Raw genomic sequence first — 16,431 nt, 5'->3', positions numbered from 1 at the left:
TTCCATCAACTCATTATGCAGCAGCCGGACTGCCAACAAGGCAAAATTTCTCCATCTCCTTTTCTGCCTCCCACTCTCCTCCAACTCTGCCCTATATTGTTGTTAGGTGACTTATGCACCTTGCTGAAGATAGATTATGGACGAAATACTGCTTCCCGGTCATGTGGCACAAATTTCACCTTTAAAACCACACTTAAATAAACAGGCATTTCTTGAAACATTCAAAATTGTAACAATGGGTATGTGCCAACAATTTGCCACTAATTGGCAATTTCATAAAGAGCACAGTTGCTTAGACACAGAAATATAGCATTGTTCATGATGTTGATACGAAATGCCCAAATGACAAGTGTTTCATTTCCAATGTAAAGATCAGCCAGTCACTTTGAGCACCTCCCCTCTGCCCCAAAACTTCCAAAATGGAGGATAGCCAAAATGGCCACACTGGAAAGGTGAACACTGGAAAGGGTAGCATGACAGCACAGTGGTTAGCACTGCTGCCCCACAGTGCCAAGGACCCAGGTTCGATTCCGGCCTTGGGTGACTGTTTGTGAGGCGTTTGCATGTTCTCCCCATGTCTGCATGGGTTTCCTCTGGGTACTCTGGTTTCCTCCCACAGTCCAAATATGTGCAGGTTAGGTGGATCGGCCGCTAAATCGCTCCTTAGTGTCCTAAAATGTTAGGTTCGGTAGATTTGCCATGGTAAATGTGCGGGGATATGGGGATAGGGTACAAGAGTGGGAATGGGTAAGATATTTTTTCGGATAGTTGATGTGGACTCGATGGGCCGAATGGCCTCCTTCTGTACTGTAGGGATTTTAAATATGGATTCCTATGAGTTAATATACATGGAAACCAACTGCATGAAGACATTGCAAACTGGGGTGAGGGATTGGGAGATTAGGGCTGGCAAGGGCAAGTGGGGAACATCGGGATTTGCCCAGGGAGGTCAAAGAGGCCAGCAATCAGGCTGGCCAGCGATCAGGAGGCCAACAATGCAGGGTCATTGCGCATGTGTGGATCTCCACTCCGATAGATCAATGCATGCACAGTGGCCCGTTTAGCGCTATGCTGTTGACCTCTCGGGTGGGAATTGGCCCTGCCCACTGATTTTCAGAGGGAAGCCTGCAGAGTGTTGGAGAATCATTCTGGAAATCACGCTAAACAAACCGGCGGTAGTTACTCCTGTTTGCATAGAAATCATAGAAACCATTCAGCCCATCGAGTCTGCACCGACTACAATCCCACCCAGGCCCTACCCCCACATATTTACCCGCTAATCCCTCTAACCTACGCATCTCAGGACTCTAAGGGGCAATTTTTAACCTGGCCAAGCAACCTAACCCGCACATCTTTGGACTGTGGGAGGAAACCGGAGCATCCGGAGGAAACCCACGCAGACACGAGGAGAATGTGAAACTCCACACAGACAGTGACCCAAGCCGGGAATCGAACCCAGGTCCCTGGAGCTGCGAAGCAGCAGTGCTAACCACTGTGCTACTGTGGCTCCCATGTTTTTATGTGAATTGGGGACTTAGAATTTTTTGGGAGAATCCTGGCCATGAAGCCAAAGTCCTGCTGAAATGCAAATTGAGGGTGAGATTTTCTTGGAGATCGGAATATGTTGATGGAGGGCGGGAAAAGTGGAGTTGAATCTGCTCAACAGTGATAGTGGCTTTTCATGCCAAATCGTGCAGCACTTAATCAAAAAAAATTCAAGCATGGTTCCATGCCGTATCGCTGACAGGACAGGCTCTGATTCATCTGTCCCACCATCACCTCAGTGCTATAATCATCAGGGTGCCACTTTTAAAGGCCACCTCAGCGAGTAGCAACCACATTTTGCAGATCACCAGGAAGTGATGAGTACCAAGAAATCTGGCCCCAAATTTTCAGATGCCTCCCTGGAGAGACTGCGCGATGATGTAGATGCCCACCATGATGTGCTTTACCCGCGCTCAGGAAGAAATCCAGCCAGCAAGGTAACAAACCCTGCAAGGGATGCGATGGTAGTGGTGATCAGTGCCAATGCCCAGCAGAAGAGGACAATCATCCAATGCAGGAAGAGGATGTATGATCCCCATTCTGCCAGGGCAAGTCACCCTTTTCATCTCTTTCAACTTACACACTCACAGACTATCACACATCCACGGTGATCTCTTGTAATGCCAGGGACAGCACCACTTGCTCTACCACACACATGTTCATCACCTTGCTGGTCCCACTCATCATCCACGAATGCCAGATATCCTATCATCAGCCCTGGTACGTGTCCTGCTTACACTCTCTCCATTTGTCTTCATGTAGGAAAAATTGGCTCACAACAAGAGAGAATGATCACAGATGGGTGGGGGGATGCCAGGGCTGAAGGAGATGTCAGGGCGAGCTAGGGAGGATGCCAATTGCTCCTGTATTGATAGTGAGGTGGGTGGTGATAAACCAAGTGAGGATCTAGCAATGCATCATCCATCAGACAACAATAGTGTGAGTGCTGTGCACTTTGATCTCACCTTAATTTCACAGAAACAACTTGGAAGCACCCTAGGGAGCCCACCAGCCACTTCTCCGACTCCAGCCCCAACAGCTGCACAGAGGAGGGATTCACAGGCACCAATATTGAAGAAATGTCACAGCACTCACCCACGCCCTCCACCAGCGCAGAAACACACACCTCAGTGGGACCTGGTTTTAGTGCAGCCTCGGGATCACATTCTGGTGAGCACGTCACACTTTCAGATCCACAGCAGGCAGAGACAGGGACGTCCCAGGGTGCTGGTATTTGAGGCCAGGAATCTGCTGAGTCCCAGTCAGATGATGAGCCTCTGTCATGCCTCAGTTGCTGGAGCTCCAAAGGGAATGGAAGGAAATCAGGAAGGGATATCTGGCACATTCCTTGGACTGAAAGGCTGCTGTTGGAGTCCATCCAATTTATGCCTGAGTTGATTGTGCTGACACTCCAAAAGACCAAGGTCAACAAAGCTAGGGTGGCGGCCACTGTGGAAACCTTATTCCAAGACTTTTATCGTACACTGCAGCTGGACATCCACTCCATTTGCTAGAATCCATCAGCATCAACACTAGAGGATAGTGGGGCTTCGCAAGCTCACTCAATTTTCCCTTCAATCCCAAGGGGGAAGCCGGTGATCCTCAAGATCCAAAGAGAGGAGGATCAGCTGGTGCACACCACGGAGTCATCCACCCAGGTAACTCAGAGTGTCCCGCCAATCCTGAATCCCCACTTCCTGGAACCACTTCAGCTCCAGCTCTACAGGCTAAGGAGGGTGGCACTGCCACACAGCAGGCAAGGACCCTCTGGGATTCAGTCCCGCTAGAGGATGCCTGCCTATGTGATCAGAGAAAACAGGGGTGGCAGACATCAGGCTGCCGCCACCTCCCCTGAGAATATTGCGGATGCACCAAGATGTAGTGGCAGGGTTAGAAAGGTCAAGAAACTCTAGTAGAGTGGGCATAGATGTTAAGCACTTGTACAGAATAGGAATTTATTTACCATGATGAAGTTAATTGCACCCTTTCTATGGCTCCTTGTTTTGATGAGCTGTGTTCCTGTAATTCTAAGGTGAAAACTTGATCTCTGCAAAAAATAAAGGAAGGGTGCTCAGTGCAGGGCTTCCGTCGTGTGCTTTGTGCAAGATTTGCACACAGTACAAAGATGTGCAGGTTAGGTGGATTGGCCATGTTAAGTTGTTCCTTAGTGTGCAAACATGTGTAGGTTAGGCGGATAAGCTGTGGTAAAATGCACAGCTACAGGCATAGGGCAAGGTGAGGTTGGCCATGGGTAAGATACTCTTTTGGAGAGTCGGTGCAGACACAATGGGCTGAATGGCCTCCTTCTGCACTGTAGAGATCCTATGGATTCCACATTGGTGGAGTCACTTCACAATGACTGAACACATCAGTCATGCCTGTTTCTCTTTGGGAATGAGGATGTCACCCATAATTTACAAAGATGGCGTAACACATTCCAGTCATTGTCCATGAGTGCTTTCTGCAACTCTGAGATTCAGCTGCCCTCCTATTCTATTTGCTTCAGCCTCCAGTGACACTGCTTCAAGGGTGCAGCTCACATAGGATGCCGTAGGATCAGGAGAGGTGAAACGTTCCCTGCTGCATCGCCATGATATGACCCCAGTCATTGAGAGCAATGAGCTGCCATCAGCCAGACAGGAGTCAGACATTCACAGAAGCTCTGTGAGGATCTATGCACTGTTCCCGCAGCAAATCATCATCATCCTCCTGGAATGTAGAGACAATGGAAAACTGCTGTGTCCCCTTAACAGTAGCCTTACACAGAGACTGTGCGCTGCCATCAGCAATGCACATGGATGCCATATGAAGATAATGGGATGTCCTCAGTGGATGTCCTCATCAGCCTCCATGAATCTAGCAGCAATGAGCGTGTCCTGAGCTCTCTGCCGCATCTGGATATCGCTATTGCCTCATGGCTGACATCCTCTCCATTGAGGACCTCCTCAACCTCATCCTCTGCCACCTTCTCATTGGAGGAAATGTGCCTTTCCTCTATCTCCTCCTCAGGCAATTCCTCACTCCATTTCAGCGCCAAGTTGTGTTGGGCGCCGCAAGCGACCACGATACATGACACCCTCTGTGGATTGTATTGCAGGGCTCACCAGACTGGATAGGCACCGGAACCTCCTGATGGTCTGCAACACCAAAGTGCAAGTTGCAGCATGAGCCTCATCGTATCTGGTCTCATCTGCACTCTGTGGCCTCTACACAGGCTTCCTCAGCCACCTCCTCAGTGGGTATCCCGTCCCTGAGGAGCCAACACTGCAGCCTCCCGGATCCCTGAAACATGTAAGGGATTTGAGAGCAGCTGAGAATGTAGATTCAGCTGATAATCATGCATACTCTCCAGGGACATTTCTCCTGTGGTGCCATCATACAGCTCCAGGGACCTGGGTTCGATTCCCGGCTTGGGTCACTGTCTGTGTGGAATTTGCACATTCTCCTCGTGTCTGCGTGGGTTTCCTCCGGGTGCTCCAGTTTCCTCCCACAGTCCAAAGATGTGCGGGTTAGGTTGATTGGCCATGCTGAAATTGCCCTTAGTGTCCTGAGATGCGTAGGTTAGAGGGATTAGTGGGTAAATATGTAGGGATATGGGGGTAGGGCCTGGGTGGGATTGTGGTCGGTGCAGACTCGATTGGCCGAATGGCCTCTTTCTGTACTGTAGGGTTTCTATTCTATGGTCCTTGCTCATCTACTCTATACTCTGTGGAAATTGAGCACACACCTGCCGGATGCGTTTTGTATGGTTGTAGACCAGTGAGTAGAAGTCCATATGGTTCACATAGTTCAAAGTTTGATGCCACAGAGCTCCGAGTGCTTCACGAGTGCAGCCGATAGCCCCATGTACCTGCAGAAAACCAGAGGTTTGCACAAAGCCCATCACTCTTGTATCCTGGCTTGCCTGATTCCGGTCAAAATGGACAAAGTTGTGTGCCCTCGCGAAGATTACGTCCTTCACCTCCTGGATGCACTTGTGTATGGAGGCTTGCAACGTCCTGCATTGCTCGCCTTTGGATTCCTGGAGGGAGCCACTAGCATAAATATTGAACACCTCAGTCACTTTCAGCAACACTTTCAGCATCCCTGTGGTGCCAAATCCCACAGAAGGCGGCAGATGTGACCAACCAGTTCCCTGGACGTGCACAGTTTACAGTAACACTGGTTCCTGGACATCTTGCAGGTATGTAGGGTGCTGCCTGTTAACCCTTAGTTTCACAAAGTAACAAAGTCTAGGTTCATCCTCTGTGCGGAGCAGGCCCTGCCACCCCCTTCCTCCTAACAGTTCTACTCCTGCCGTGGGCAAACCAGGCATCTCTGTTGATGTTTTCTTCTCTTCTGCTCATTAGCAAGAACAATGATAGTGAGGTCACCAGACTCCAGGACGTTCTCCTCACTTGCAGTATCAAAGAGAGAGACTTGATAGTTAGCATTTGTCTCCTAAGGACCACTCTTGCCACATTCATTGCCTGAAGCTGCCTCTCAAAGCCCGTTAACTCATGTCTTGGCCACCACATTAATATCCAGTCCATACTTCGCATTCTGCTTTGGCAAGATCCCATACCACTCTTGCCCCAAACCACATGAGCAAGTGACCACAGCTTTGGACATTCTACTGCATCCTGACCTCTCATCTCAGGAGCAGGCGTTACCTAAAGCTTCACTCCGGGAGAGGAAGGCATCCTCAAGAATGGTGCTTTTCACACTTGACAGTCACCCCACCCTTGGTTTCTTCCAGCTAGACCTCGAGTGCCCTGGAGGCAACCCCACTCACCAAGAGTCAAACCCCAGAACCCAGGAGTCAACCCTCGGTTTCCCCATTGACTAAGCTTCCATTACCCTGGAATCAAACCTTGGTCTCCCCAGACTAGGCCCATGATACCTTGGATTCAATCCCCCAGTACACTGGAATCAAACACCTTGTCTCCCCTGGCTATGCCCCCAGTACCTAGAGTCAACCACAAAAAACCCTCGAGTCAATCCCCCGGTTTCCCAGGACTAGGCCAAGCCAAGGCTAAGCCCAGACAAAGTGGAGTTTGAAATCTGACACCCGGTTGACTCCGGGTCCCAACTCTACATATCATCTGTGTTGCTCTTGTGATGCTACTTTTAACTTCAAATGGCCTAACTGATAGGAAGTGAACTTGGCACTCAATCGGACGCACCAAGCACCTGCAGAAGGGGGAAGCTGCCTGGCATCAGGCAGGCAGCAGCCATTTTGGGAACTGCCACAGTAGTGCCAAAGAGAACAGGCAGCTCCTCAGATAAAAAATATTAACATGTGCAGTAGTGGACACTCTTCTCAGGTTATGGCTAAAGAATAATGCTCAGGCAGAGTAGAGGGGGCTTCACTCAGCATTGAAAAATGCTCTACTCGAGAGTACAGCATCCTGACACTGGGTCCCTGAAATGGAAAATGTTTCATTCTGCAGCACTATTACCTTTTTGATTCACACAAAGTTGATTTTAAGAAGTCATTTCAGAGAAAAGTTACTCAGTGCATTGTATGTGCTTCTAGTTAGAGTAACAAAAAAGTCCATCACTAATGTACAATATGAACATATTTGCACTATTGCCCTCAGAAGCATGATTATCTCTACAAACCATTTCAAACACTAACCATTGGTTCAATGATGAAAACATCATCAGACAACAGCATTTGGTCATCCTGCACCAACTGACGACGATTCTGAAAGGTACGGGATAGAATGGACATCTGTTCGTGTAGGGTGGGATCTTCAGCACACTCCTTCAAAAATTGTTTAATTTCCTCGTCTTCCTCAGTCATCAAATCTGAAACAAATCTGAAGAAATACATCTAAATCAGCTGTGATTCAAATCTCAAAGCTCATCGTTTTTTGAAATTTATTTGTTTATGGAATGTGGGCGTCCTGGCTAGAGCAGAATTTATTGCCCAACTCAGTTCAAAAAGGCAGCACACCACCACATTTGCAAGAATAATTAATGCTCGGCAATAAGGTATGAGATGTAGGTACACCCACTGTTCAGTTAGGGATGGAGTTTTGACCCAGTGACAGTGAAGGAACAGCGATAATGTTCCAAGTCAGGATGGTGAGTGGAACTGGGATAAGCATTTCATTCTCATAGAAATACCACAAGAGAGATTTTCAGGCCTTTCCCACAAGCGGAATCTTCGGGTCCAGCTGAAGGCTGCCCCTCACAGTGCACCGTGTCCTGACATTGAGGCGAGTGAGCCATGCAAACCACCGTAGACTTTGGTGGGATTGGAAGATCCCACTGGCAGCCAATGATGAGCCTCTCCACCAGCACAGGAAAACCAGCTGCAGAGGTTCTGGAAAATCCCAGCCCACAACTTCCACAAACCATTAATTTAGTCTGATGTAGAGTGACTGAAATATACAAGAGGCTAGTCAGCATCTTGACTCACCTGAGTGGGACCTTACACACTCAAATATTAACTTCCCTTCTCCTTCAGATGATTACTAATTTGTGGTTTAGGTTTCTTACATTTTATTTACTGGTCTAATCAGTAGATTTTCTTAATGATATAGGATGGGATTTTCAGACCACTCCCTGCGTCAGAGTCTAAGCCCTATGACTGGAGGTGAGCTCCAAGTGGTAGACTATGGGGTCCGTGCTTCAGGCAGGCTATGAGGCCCTCCATACCTGCCTGGTTACAGAGGCGGCCAGAGGTTGACCTGTGCAGGGATGTCCCTCTAGGGAAGTGACCCAGCTACTGATTCCATTTTTTAGGTTTAAAACCTTTAAATGTTGAAGAGAGAGCACTCCAAGATAAAGAGACCTTATTTCTCTCTCTTATCTGAACTAGCCAGAAGGCGGACTTGCCATTGATTAAGGATGGCAGACAGGCTCTCAAAGCTAGAGGGTCAATAAGATGCCCTTCAGCAAAGAACCTTGATATGCGAGATTGAGGAAATTATTGTATGAACAGTTTAACAAGATGGAGAGAAAAACTGGAGACAAGAATGTTATTAGGATAAAATAAGTACAACTTAAGACTCAGAGGGTAAAGAATCTCTACAACCAATGCATGAGAATGTCAACTGTGATTCAACTGGTAGAGCTCTTCATTCTGAGTCAGGAGGTTGCAGGTTCAAATCCCCACAGAGAACAAACATCAAGGCCGGTGTTCTGATGCAGGACTAGGCAAGGGTTGCACTGTTGGATGTGCTGTTTTTTAGATGAGACATTAACCCCAAAGGAAAAAAAACAGTAAAGTGGGGAAATACGAATACTGCTCTGACAAAAGGGTCATACAAACTCTAAACGTTAAACATAGAAGCATAGAAAATGGAAGCAGGAATAGGCCATTCAGCCCTTCAAGTCTGCTCCACCATTCATTTTGATTATGGTTGATCATTGAATTCCTGATCCCCTCTTCCCCTCATATCCCTTGATCCCTTTAGCCCCTTGAGTTAAATCTAATTTCTTCTTGAAATCAGACAATGTTTTGGCCTCAACTACATTCTGTAGTAGTGAATTCCACACATTCACCACCCTCTGGGTGAAGAAATTTCTCCTCACCTCAGTTTCTTCAGAAGGAACTCTTCAAAATTCAGATACTTACTCCAACTTATAAATCAAAGAAAAGGTTTAATAAAGAAACATCATTACTTCAAATGTGGGGCCTCGCCCTGGGCCACTCCAAGCTCCCTACAATTCTACATGGTTTCTTATTTATAGTGAATCAGCTGGTCAGCTGATATTACATCACTCTGTGGTTCCATGGTTTACTGGGTCAGCTGACCCTTACATCTTGTTCCCATTGGTCACATTACAACCAATACAAAGTTGTCACCGGTTACATTCTAACAACCTCAGTTCTGAAAGGTTTACCCCTTATCCTCAAACTATGACCCCTAGTTCTGGATTCCCCTACCATTCTTTCTAATCTACCCTGTCTAACCCTGTTAGAATTTTATAAGTTTCTATGAGATCCGCTCTCACTCTTCTAAACTCCAATGAATATAATCCTAATCGACTTCGTCTCTCCTCATATATCGGACCTACCATCCCAAGAATCAGTCTTGTACACCTTTGCTGTGCTCCCTTCTATAGCAAGGACATCCTTCCTCAGATAAGGACACCAAAACTGCACACAATACTTCAGATGTGGCCTCACCAACGCCCTATACAATTGCAGCAAAACATCCTTATCTCTATACACAAATTATCTCGCTATGAAGACCAACATACCATATGCCTTCTTTACTGCCTTCTGTACCTGCACGCTTACTTTCAGTGACTGATGCACGAGGACACCAAGGTCTCGCTGAGTATCCACTTCTCTCAATTTACAGCCATTTAAATAATAATCTGCCTTCCTATTATTGCTACCAAAGTGGATAACCTCACATTTATCCACATTATACTGCATATGCCATGCATATGCCCACACACTCAACCTGTCCAAATCATGCTAAAGCATCTCTGCAGCCTCCTCACAGCTCACCCTCCCAACCAACTTTGCATCATTCAGTTCCTTCTTCCAAATCATTGATATATAATGTGAACAGTTGGGGTCCTGGCACAGATCCCTGTGGAACCCCACTAGTCATTGACTGCCAATCAGAAAAAGACCTACTTATGCCTACTCTTTGCTTCCTATCTGCTAACCAGCTTTCTATCCATCTCAAGACGTTACCTGCAATCTCATTGCTTTAACTTTACATTGTAGTGTTATGTGAGACCTTGTCGAAAGCCTTCTGAAAGTCTAAATAAACTACATCCACTTGTTCTCCTTGGTCAACTCTACTAGTTACATCTCTACCAGTTAACTCTATTCTCTCACCACAAATGCTGTCAGACCTGCTGAGATTTTCCAGCATTTTCTGTTTTTGTCTGTGAAATAAGAATACTGGTCTGAACTGGCCCTGTGTACTTTAAAATGGGACACCAGTAAAAGGGGAAATAAGAATACTAGTCCAAACTGTTTTTTCCTTCTAGGAAACCAAGGCCCATCTGTGCTTTCAGGTGCACGTGAAATAATTCAAAGGAAAGCAGGGGCATTATTACTGGTATCTTGGTCAATATTTTTCCACAATCAACACCATATAAACAGATCAGCCAGTCATTGTTTGTGGGAGCTTGCTGAGAGCAAATTGGCTGCCACATGTCCAACATTACAACAACTTCAGGAGTATTTGATTCACTGTAAAACACTTTAGGGCATCCCAAGATCATTGAAGCCACTAAATTAATGCAAGTTTTTCTTTCCTTCTACATTAAAGCCATCTATAAGTAGAACACAACTAATAGGATCAGTAGGTAACACAGCCATTGAGTCTGTTCCACCATTCAACACAATCACGGCTGATATTGGACTTCAACTCTCCCTTCCCATCTGATATCTTTTGATTCCCTGAGGGACAAAATATCTGTCCATTCCAGGCGTAAACATATTCAATGATGGAGCACCCACAACCCTCTGGGATAGAGAATTCCAAAGATTCAAAACTTATCATACATATTTGGGTGTTGAAATTTCTTCTCTCTATCCTAAATGATCATTGCTTTATATTGAGACTATGCCTCCTTCTTGCATATCGCCACATTTCAAATGTTAGCCTCCAAAGTGTGAAAAGTGTAATGTCACTCATTTATTCATGGTTTTTCTGACCTTGATAATCTGAACAATTTATTCCCTGGAGCGTAGAAGATTGAGGGGAGATTTGATAGAGGTGTATAAGATTTTGATGGGTATAGATAGAGTGAATGCAAGCAGGCTTTTTCCGCTGAGGCTAGCGGAGAAAAAAACCAGAGGGCATGGGTTAAGGGTGAAAGGAGAAAAGTTTAAAGGGAATATTAGGGGGGGCTTCTTCACGCAGAGAGTGGTGGGAGTGTGGAATGAGCTGCCGGATAAAGTGGTAAATGCGGGGTCACTTTTAACATTTAAGAAAAACTTGGACGGGTTCATGGATGAGAGGGGTGTGGAGGGATATGGTCCAAGTGCAGGTCAGTGGGACTAGGCAAAAAATGGTTCGGCACAGACAAGAAGGGCCAAAAGGCCTGTTTCTGAGCTGTAATTTTCTATGGTTCTATGGTTCCCAAAAAATGGAGATGGGGATTTACAACACCTCTCTATTAAACAAAAACTTGCCTCGATAATTAGCTGTCAATGATCTCAAGATGTACTTATAGATACCATTTCCGCACAGTGGCCTTAAAGAAACAGATTACATAAAGCACAGTTCCATCCTAGTGACTGTACCTTTCAACCATTCTTGACACCGGAAGACTGATGAGCCAAGTTAGATAAAATTAACTAGTTTATAATCTGTGCATTTACAATATGTATTCATGTGCTTGTACTTGTATTTAGTGAGTCTCTATTTAAAGCAAGTCCTAGCATCTTGATTTACAGCCAGTGCGAATTAGAGTGCAGTGCATTTATATACTGTATTGAGGTCCAGTCCAAGCAAGGCATCAAGTAATGACTATGTATAAACCCACTGAAGGAAATATAATTATCTTTTTTATCAACAGACTGACAGAAAGAACTAGAACAAATTCTCCATTATTATGCAGCTTATTTGTGTCACATACCTGCTGTTTTGTTCTGCTTTCATTTTGAAAAACAGCTGTTCAATTAAATTTAATGAAACTTGGGAGACTGAGTGGGTCTCCTCACATATGCTTGAAAGAAAGTTCGAGGTTACACCTGCTGACAGGTTACACAACAATTCTTTTTCTACAATCCACAATAAAAACAGATAATGCTGGAAACAATCAGTATGTCTGGATGCAATGCTGGAGACATAAATTGTTAATGTTTCAGCTCAGTGACCGTTTATCAGAAACGTAAGACCTGCTAGGTGTGTTCAGCATTTTGTGGGATCACTTCAAATTTTTGGAATCCGCAGTATTTTCTTCAAAAAGATTGACGTGGGAAAGAGCATAAAATGCTCATTGGTCACTACACAGCTAAAACATTATCAAGGTTAGAGAATGCAAGGCAAACTCTATTCGTACCGGTCAGCTTACACAACATACACTTCTATTTGCATATTGTATGCCCAGAGCTAATAGACGAGGCTCCAATTTCTTTCTATCGCATGGCTTCATGCCCTTTATTGGCACAAAGTCAATTTCGCCGGCAAATCAGTGTTGGTAACATCACCAGAGGTGAAAAACAGTGTGCAAAGCCAATTTTTTGCCTTTTGCCTGATCTCAGTGGCTTGCCACTCCAATCGACCAGTGGGAAGAGCCGGTAAGAATGCCCCCATAGAGTTTTACAGCATGCAAAAAAGCTCTGAGGCCCATCGTGTCCACGCTGGCCATTAAGCAACTATCTATACTAATCCCACTTTCCAGCACTTGGCCCACAGCCTTGTGTGTTGGGTCATTTCAAGTGCTCATCTAAATATTTCTTAAATACTGTAAGGTTCCCACCTCTACCACCCCTTCAGGCAGTGAGTTCCAGATTCCCACCCCTCTCTGGGTGAAAAAGTATTTTCTCCTAAAAACCTCTTGCCCCTTAACTTAAATCTATGCCCCCTGGTTTTTAACTCTTCTGCTAAGGGAAAAAGGGGGAAAGTTCCTTCCTATCCACCCTATTTATGCCCCTCATAATTTTATACACCTCAATCAGCCTTTTCTGCTCCAAGTAAAACAACTCAGCTTATCGATAGCTGCAACGCTGCAGCCGAGGCAACATCCTGGTGAATCTTCTCTGCACCCTCTCTAATGTAATCCTACCTTTCCTATAGTGTGGCGAACAGAATTGCACACACAACTCCAGTTGTGACCTAACCAGTGTTTTATACAGCTCCATCATAACCTCCTTGCTCTTATATTCAGCGCCTTGGTTAATAAAAGCAAGTATCCCATATGCCTTCATAATCATCTCATCTACTTGTCCTGTTCAGAGACCTCATAGAAATCATAGAAACCCTACAGTGCAGAAGGAGGCCATTCGGCCCATCGAGTCTGCACCGACTACAATCCCACCCAGGCCCTACCCCCACATATTTACCCGCTAATCCCTCTAACCTACGCATCTCAGGACTCTAAGGGGCAATTTTTAACCTGGCCAATCAACCTAACCCGCACATCTTTGGACTGTGGGAGGAAACCGGAGAACCCGGAGGAAACCCACGCAAACACGAGGAGAATGTGCAAACTCCACACAGACAGTGACCCGAGCTGGGAATCGAACCCGGGACCCTGGAGCTGTGAAGCAACAGTGCTAACCACTGTGCTACCGTGCCGCCCGACCTGTAGGCAAGCACATCAATGTCCCTCTGATCCTCTGTACTTCCTCGGGTCCGACCATTCATTGTGTATTCCCTTGCCTTGCTAGTCCTCCCAAAATGTATTACTTCAAACTTTTCAGGGTTAAATCCCATTTGCCACTGTTCTGCCCATATAACCAGCCAGTCTATGCTGTCCTATAATCTAAAGCTCTTCGCTAATTATCACAACACCAATTATAGTGTCATCTGTGAACTTATTTATCATACTTCCTACATTCACGTCCAGATCATTAATGTACACTACAAACAACAAGGGACCCAGCACCAATCCCTGCGCAACACCACTGAACACAGATTTCCAGTCAGAAAAACAGCCTTCAATACTGCCCTCTGCCCGTACTGGGTCAGATCTCAAACAATGACGAGAAGAATACAGGAATGAGATAGAGAATCTGGTGAACTGGTGCGGTAACAATAATCTCTCCCTCAATGTCAACAAAACGAAGGAAATTGTCATCGACTTCAGGAAGCATAAAGGAGAACATATCCCTGTCTACATCAATTGGGACGAAATAGAAAGGGTCGAGAGCTTCAGGTTTTTAGGTGTCCAGATCACCAACAACCTGTCCTGGTCCCCCCATGCCGACACTATGTTAAGAAAGCCCACCAATGGCCTAGTTTCTAAGATGTCCTTCTAACCTTCTAAAATATCATCCCTCCTTACTGCAGTAATTGGCTCCTTGATCAATATTGCAACCACCTTTCTCTCTCTCTCTCTCTCTCTCCCCCCCCCCCCCGCCCCCCCCCCAACCTCACCTGATCCCCCCCCCCCCCCCATCTCACCTGATGATTCCATGTCCCAAAATATTGAGCTGCCAGTCCTGCCCATCCTTCAACCATGTCTCTGTGATAGCAATAATATCATACTCCCATATGGTAATCAACACCCTCAACTCACCTGCCTTACTCACAAGATCCTGCATTAAAATGCCATCCAGCCTTGCCATACTACTTCCTTGTGCCTTACCTTGTCTATAATCATTCTGCCTTCCAGATTGACTAGTTTTATCTTCTATATTTAGCTGTGCGTCATCCCCTGCTCTACCTCCATGCCATAACCCATCCCCTGCCAAATTAGTTTAAACACCCCTCCCACTGCTTGAAATGCTGTTAGATATTGTAATTAAGTGAGTTCTTCAAGGTTGTAACTGGCTAAGTATACTCATATGATAGAAATGAAGCAATTAAAATGATTAGTTGTAATTGTATATTGATTACCTTAGAACAAATGTATATTGTCGATTAGTGTATGCAAATTACTTTTAACTGAGCCTAAGGTATATATACTGTTGTAATCTTTTGTTCTGGGTGTCTTTGAGCTGCTTGTGGAACATGGACTTCCCTGCTATTGCTAGAGATCTATCTTCATTTTCAAGAGGTCCACCTTCTTTCTTCAATGATGTTGGACACCTTTACAACATAGCACCCAGACACAACAGCGGATGACACATCCATCCTCGCCACTGAATACGGTGAAAAACACCCAGTGCATGATTCATGAGGCCAAGGATGCAAGATTTGGTGCATTTTCCCACTGGCCACCATAGTGGGAAACATTTCACATCGTCTCAAAATGGGAGAATTCTGCCCTGCATCGTGTTCTCATGCTTTTGCTTTGAGACTGTACTCAACTTTATTCTGCTATTAATACCTACTCCGGACCAAAACTTTAACCTTTAACACTTTTATCAGCTTTAAGATTTAAAATCTTTATCATTACATTCCCTTGGTCTTGAGTTCCATAACATCTTTGTCATTTAATCTCTTTTGCACTCTAGCCAATCTCTGACCGGATATTTTGTCCACCTGTCCTCCCTCTTTTCCAGCAGCATAAAACTCATCACATTTCTATCTCTCCCCAGTTTTGGTGAAATCATATTAGACTCAAAACATTAACTTTGTTTCTCTCTCTACACTTGCTGCGTGACATTCAGTTTTTCCAGCATTTTCTGTTTTTATTAACAAAGCCAAAAGTTCATAGGAATCGCTTTGGAGAGAGATCTAGTTAGGAGGTAGGAGACAGAGAGTCAGAATAATAGGTTATGAACATAAATTGGGCTGTGAGATTTTATTTTTAAGCATTTGTTGGGAGTGAGCATCTCTGGCAAGATCAGCATTTATTGTTCATCCCAAACTGTCTTTGAGAAGCTGGTATTGAGGCACCTACTTGAACCATCCAAGTCCATCTGATGTAGGTGCACCCGCAGTTCTATTAGGTACAGAGTTCCAGGATTTTGACTAAGGGATAGTGAAGGAATTACAATATAGTTCCAAGTTAGGATGGTGTGTAGCTTGTAGGAGAACTTGCAGACAGTGGGGCTCCCATGCATATGCTGCCATTGTCCGTCTAGATAATAGTAATTATGGGACTGGAATGTGCTGTCGAAGGAGCTTTGGTGAGTTACTGCAGTGCATCTTGCAGATGGTACAAACGACTGTGCATTGGTGGTGGAGAGAGTGAATGTTTGAGAAGGTGAGTGAATGCTACTTTATCCTGAATGGTATCAAGCTACTTGTATTTCATTGGAGCTCCATTCATCCAGGCAAGTGGATAGTATTGCATCACATTCAGGACTTATGCTTTGTAGATGACAAACAAGCTTTTAAGAATCAGGAAGTGAATTTCCAG

At 45.3% G+C, this 16,431-nt stretch overlaps 1 protein-coding gene across 1 annotated transcript in view; it reads right to left on the bottom strand.

Moving 5' to 3' along the window:
- The window catches only part of LOC144493117 (hydrocephalus-inducing protein-like), a 440,489-nt gene that overhangs the window by 207,028 nt on the left and 217,030 nt on the right, over positions 1-16,431 (bottom strand). Inside the window, exon 8 of the mRNA XM_078212019.1 lies at positions 7,166-7,349. Within this exon, the coding sequence (XP_078068145.1) occupies positions 7,166-7,349 (184 nt within the window). The remainder of the gene's footprint in view (positions 1-7,165; positions 7,350-16,431) is intronic.

Source organism: Mustelus asterias, chromosome 4 (assembly GCF_964213995.1).
Source record: "Mustelus asterias chromosome 4, sMusAst1.hap1.1, whole genome shotgun sequence".
Lineage (NCBI taxonomy): Eukaryota > Metazoa > Chordata > Chondrichthyes > Carcharhiniformes > Triakidae > Mustelus > Mustelus asterias.
Note: the sequence above shows the minus strand (reverse complement) of the source record. Positions and strands in the feature narration are given on the sequence as shown.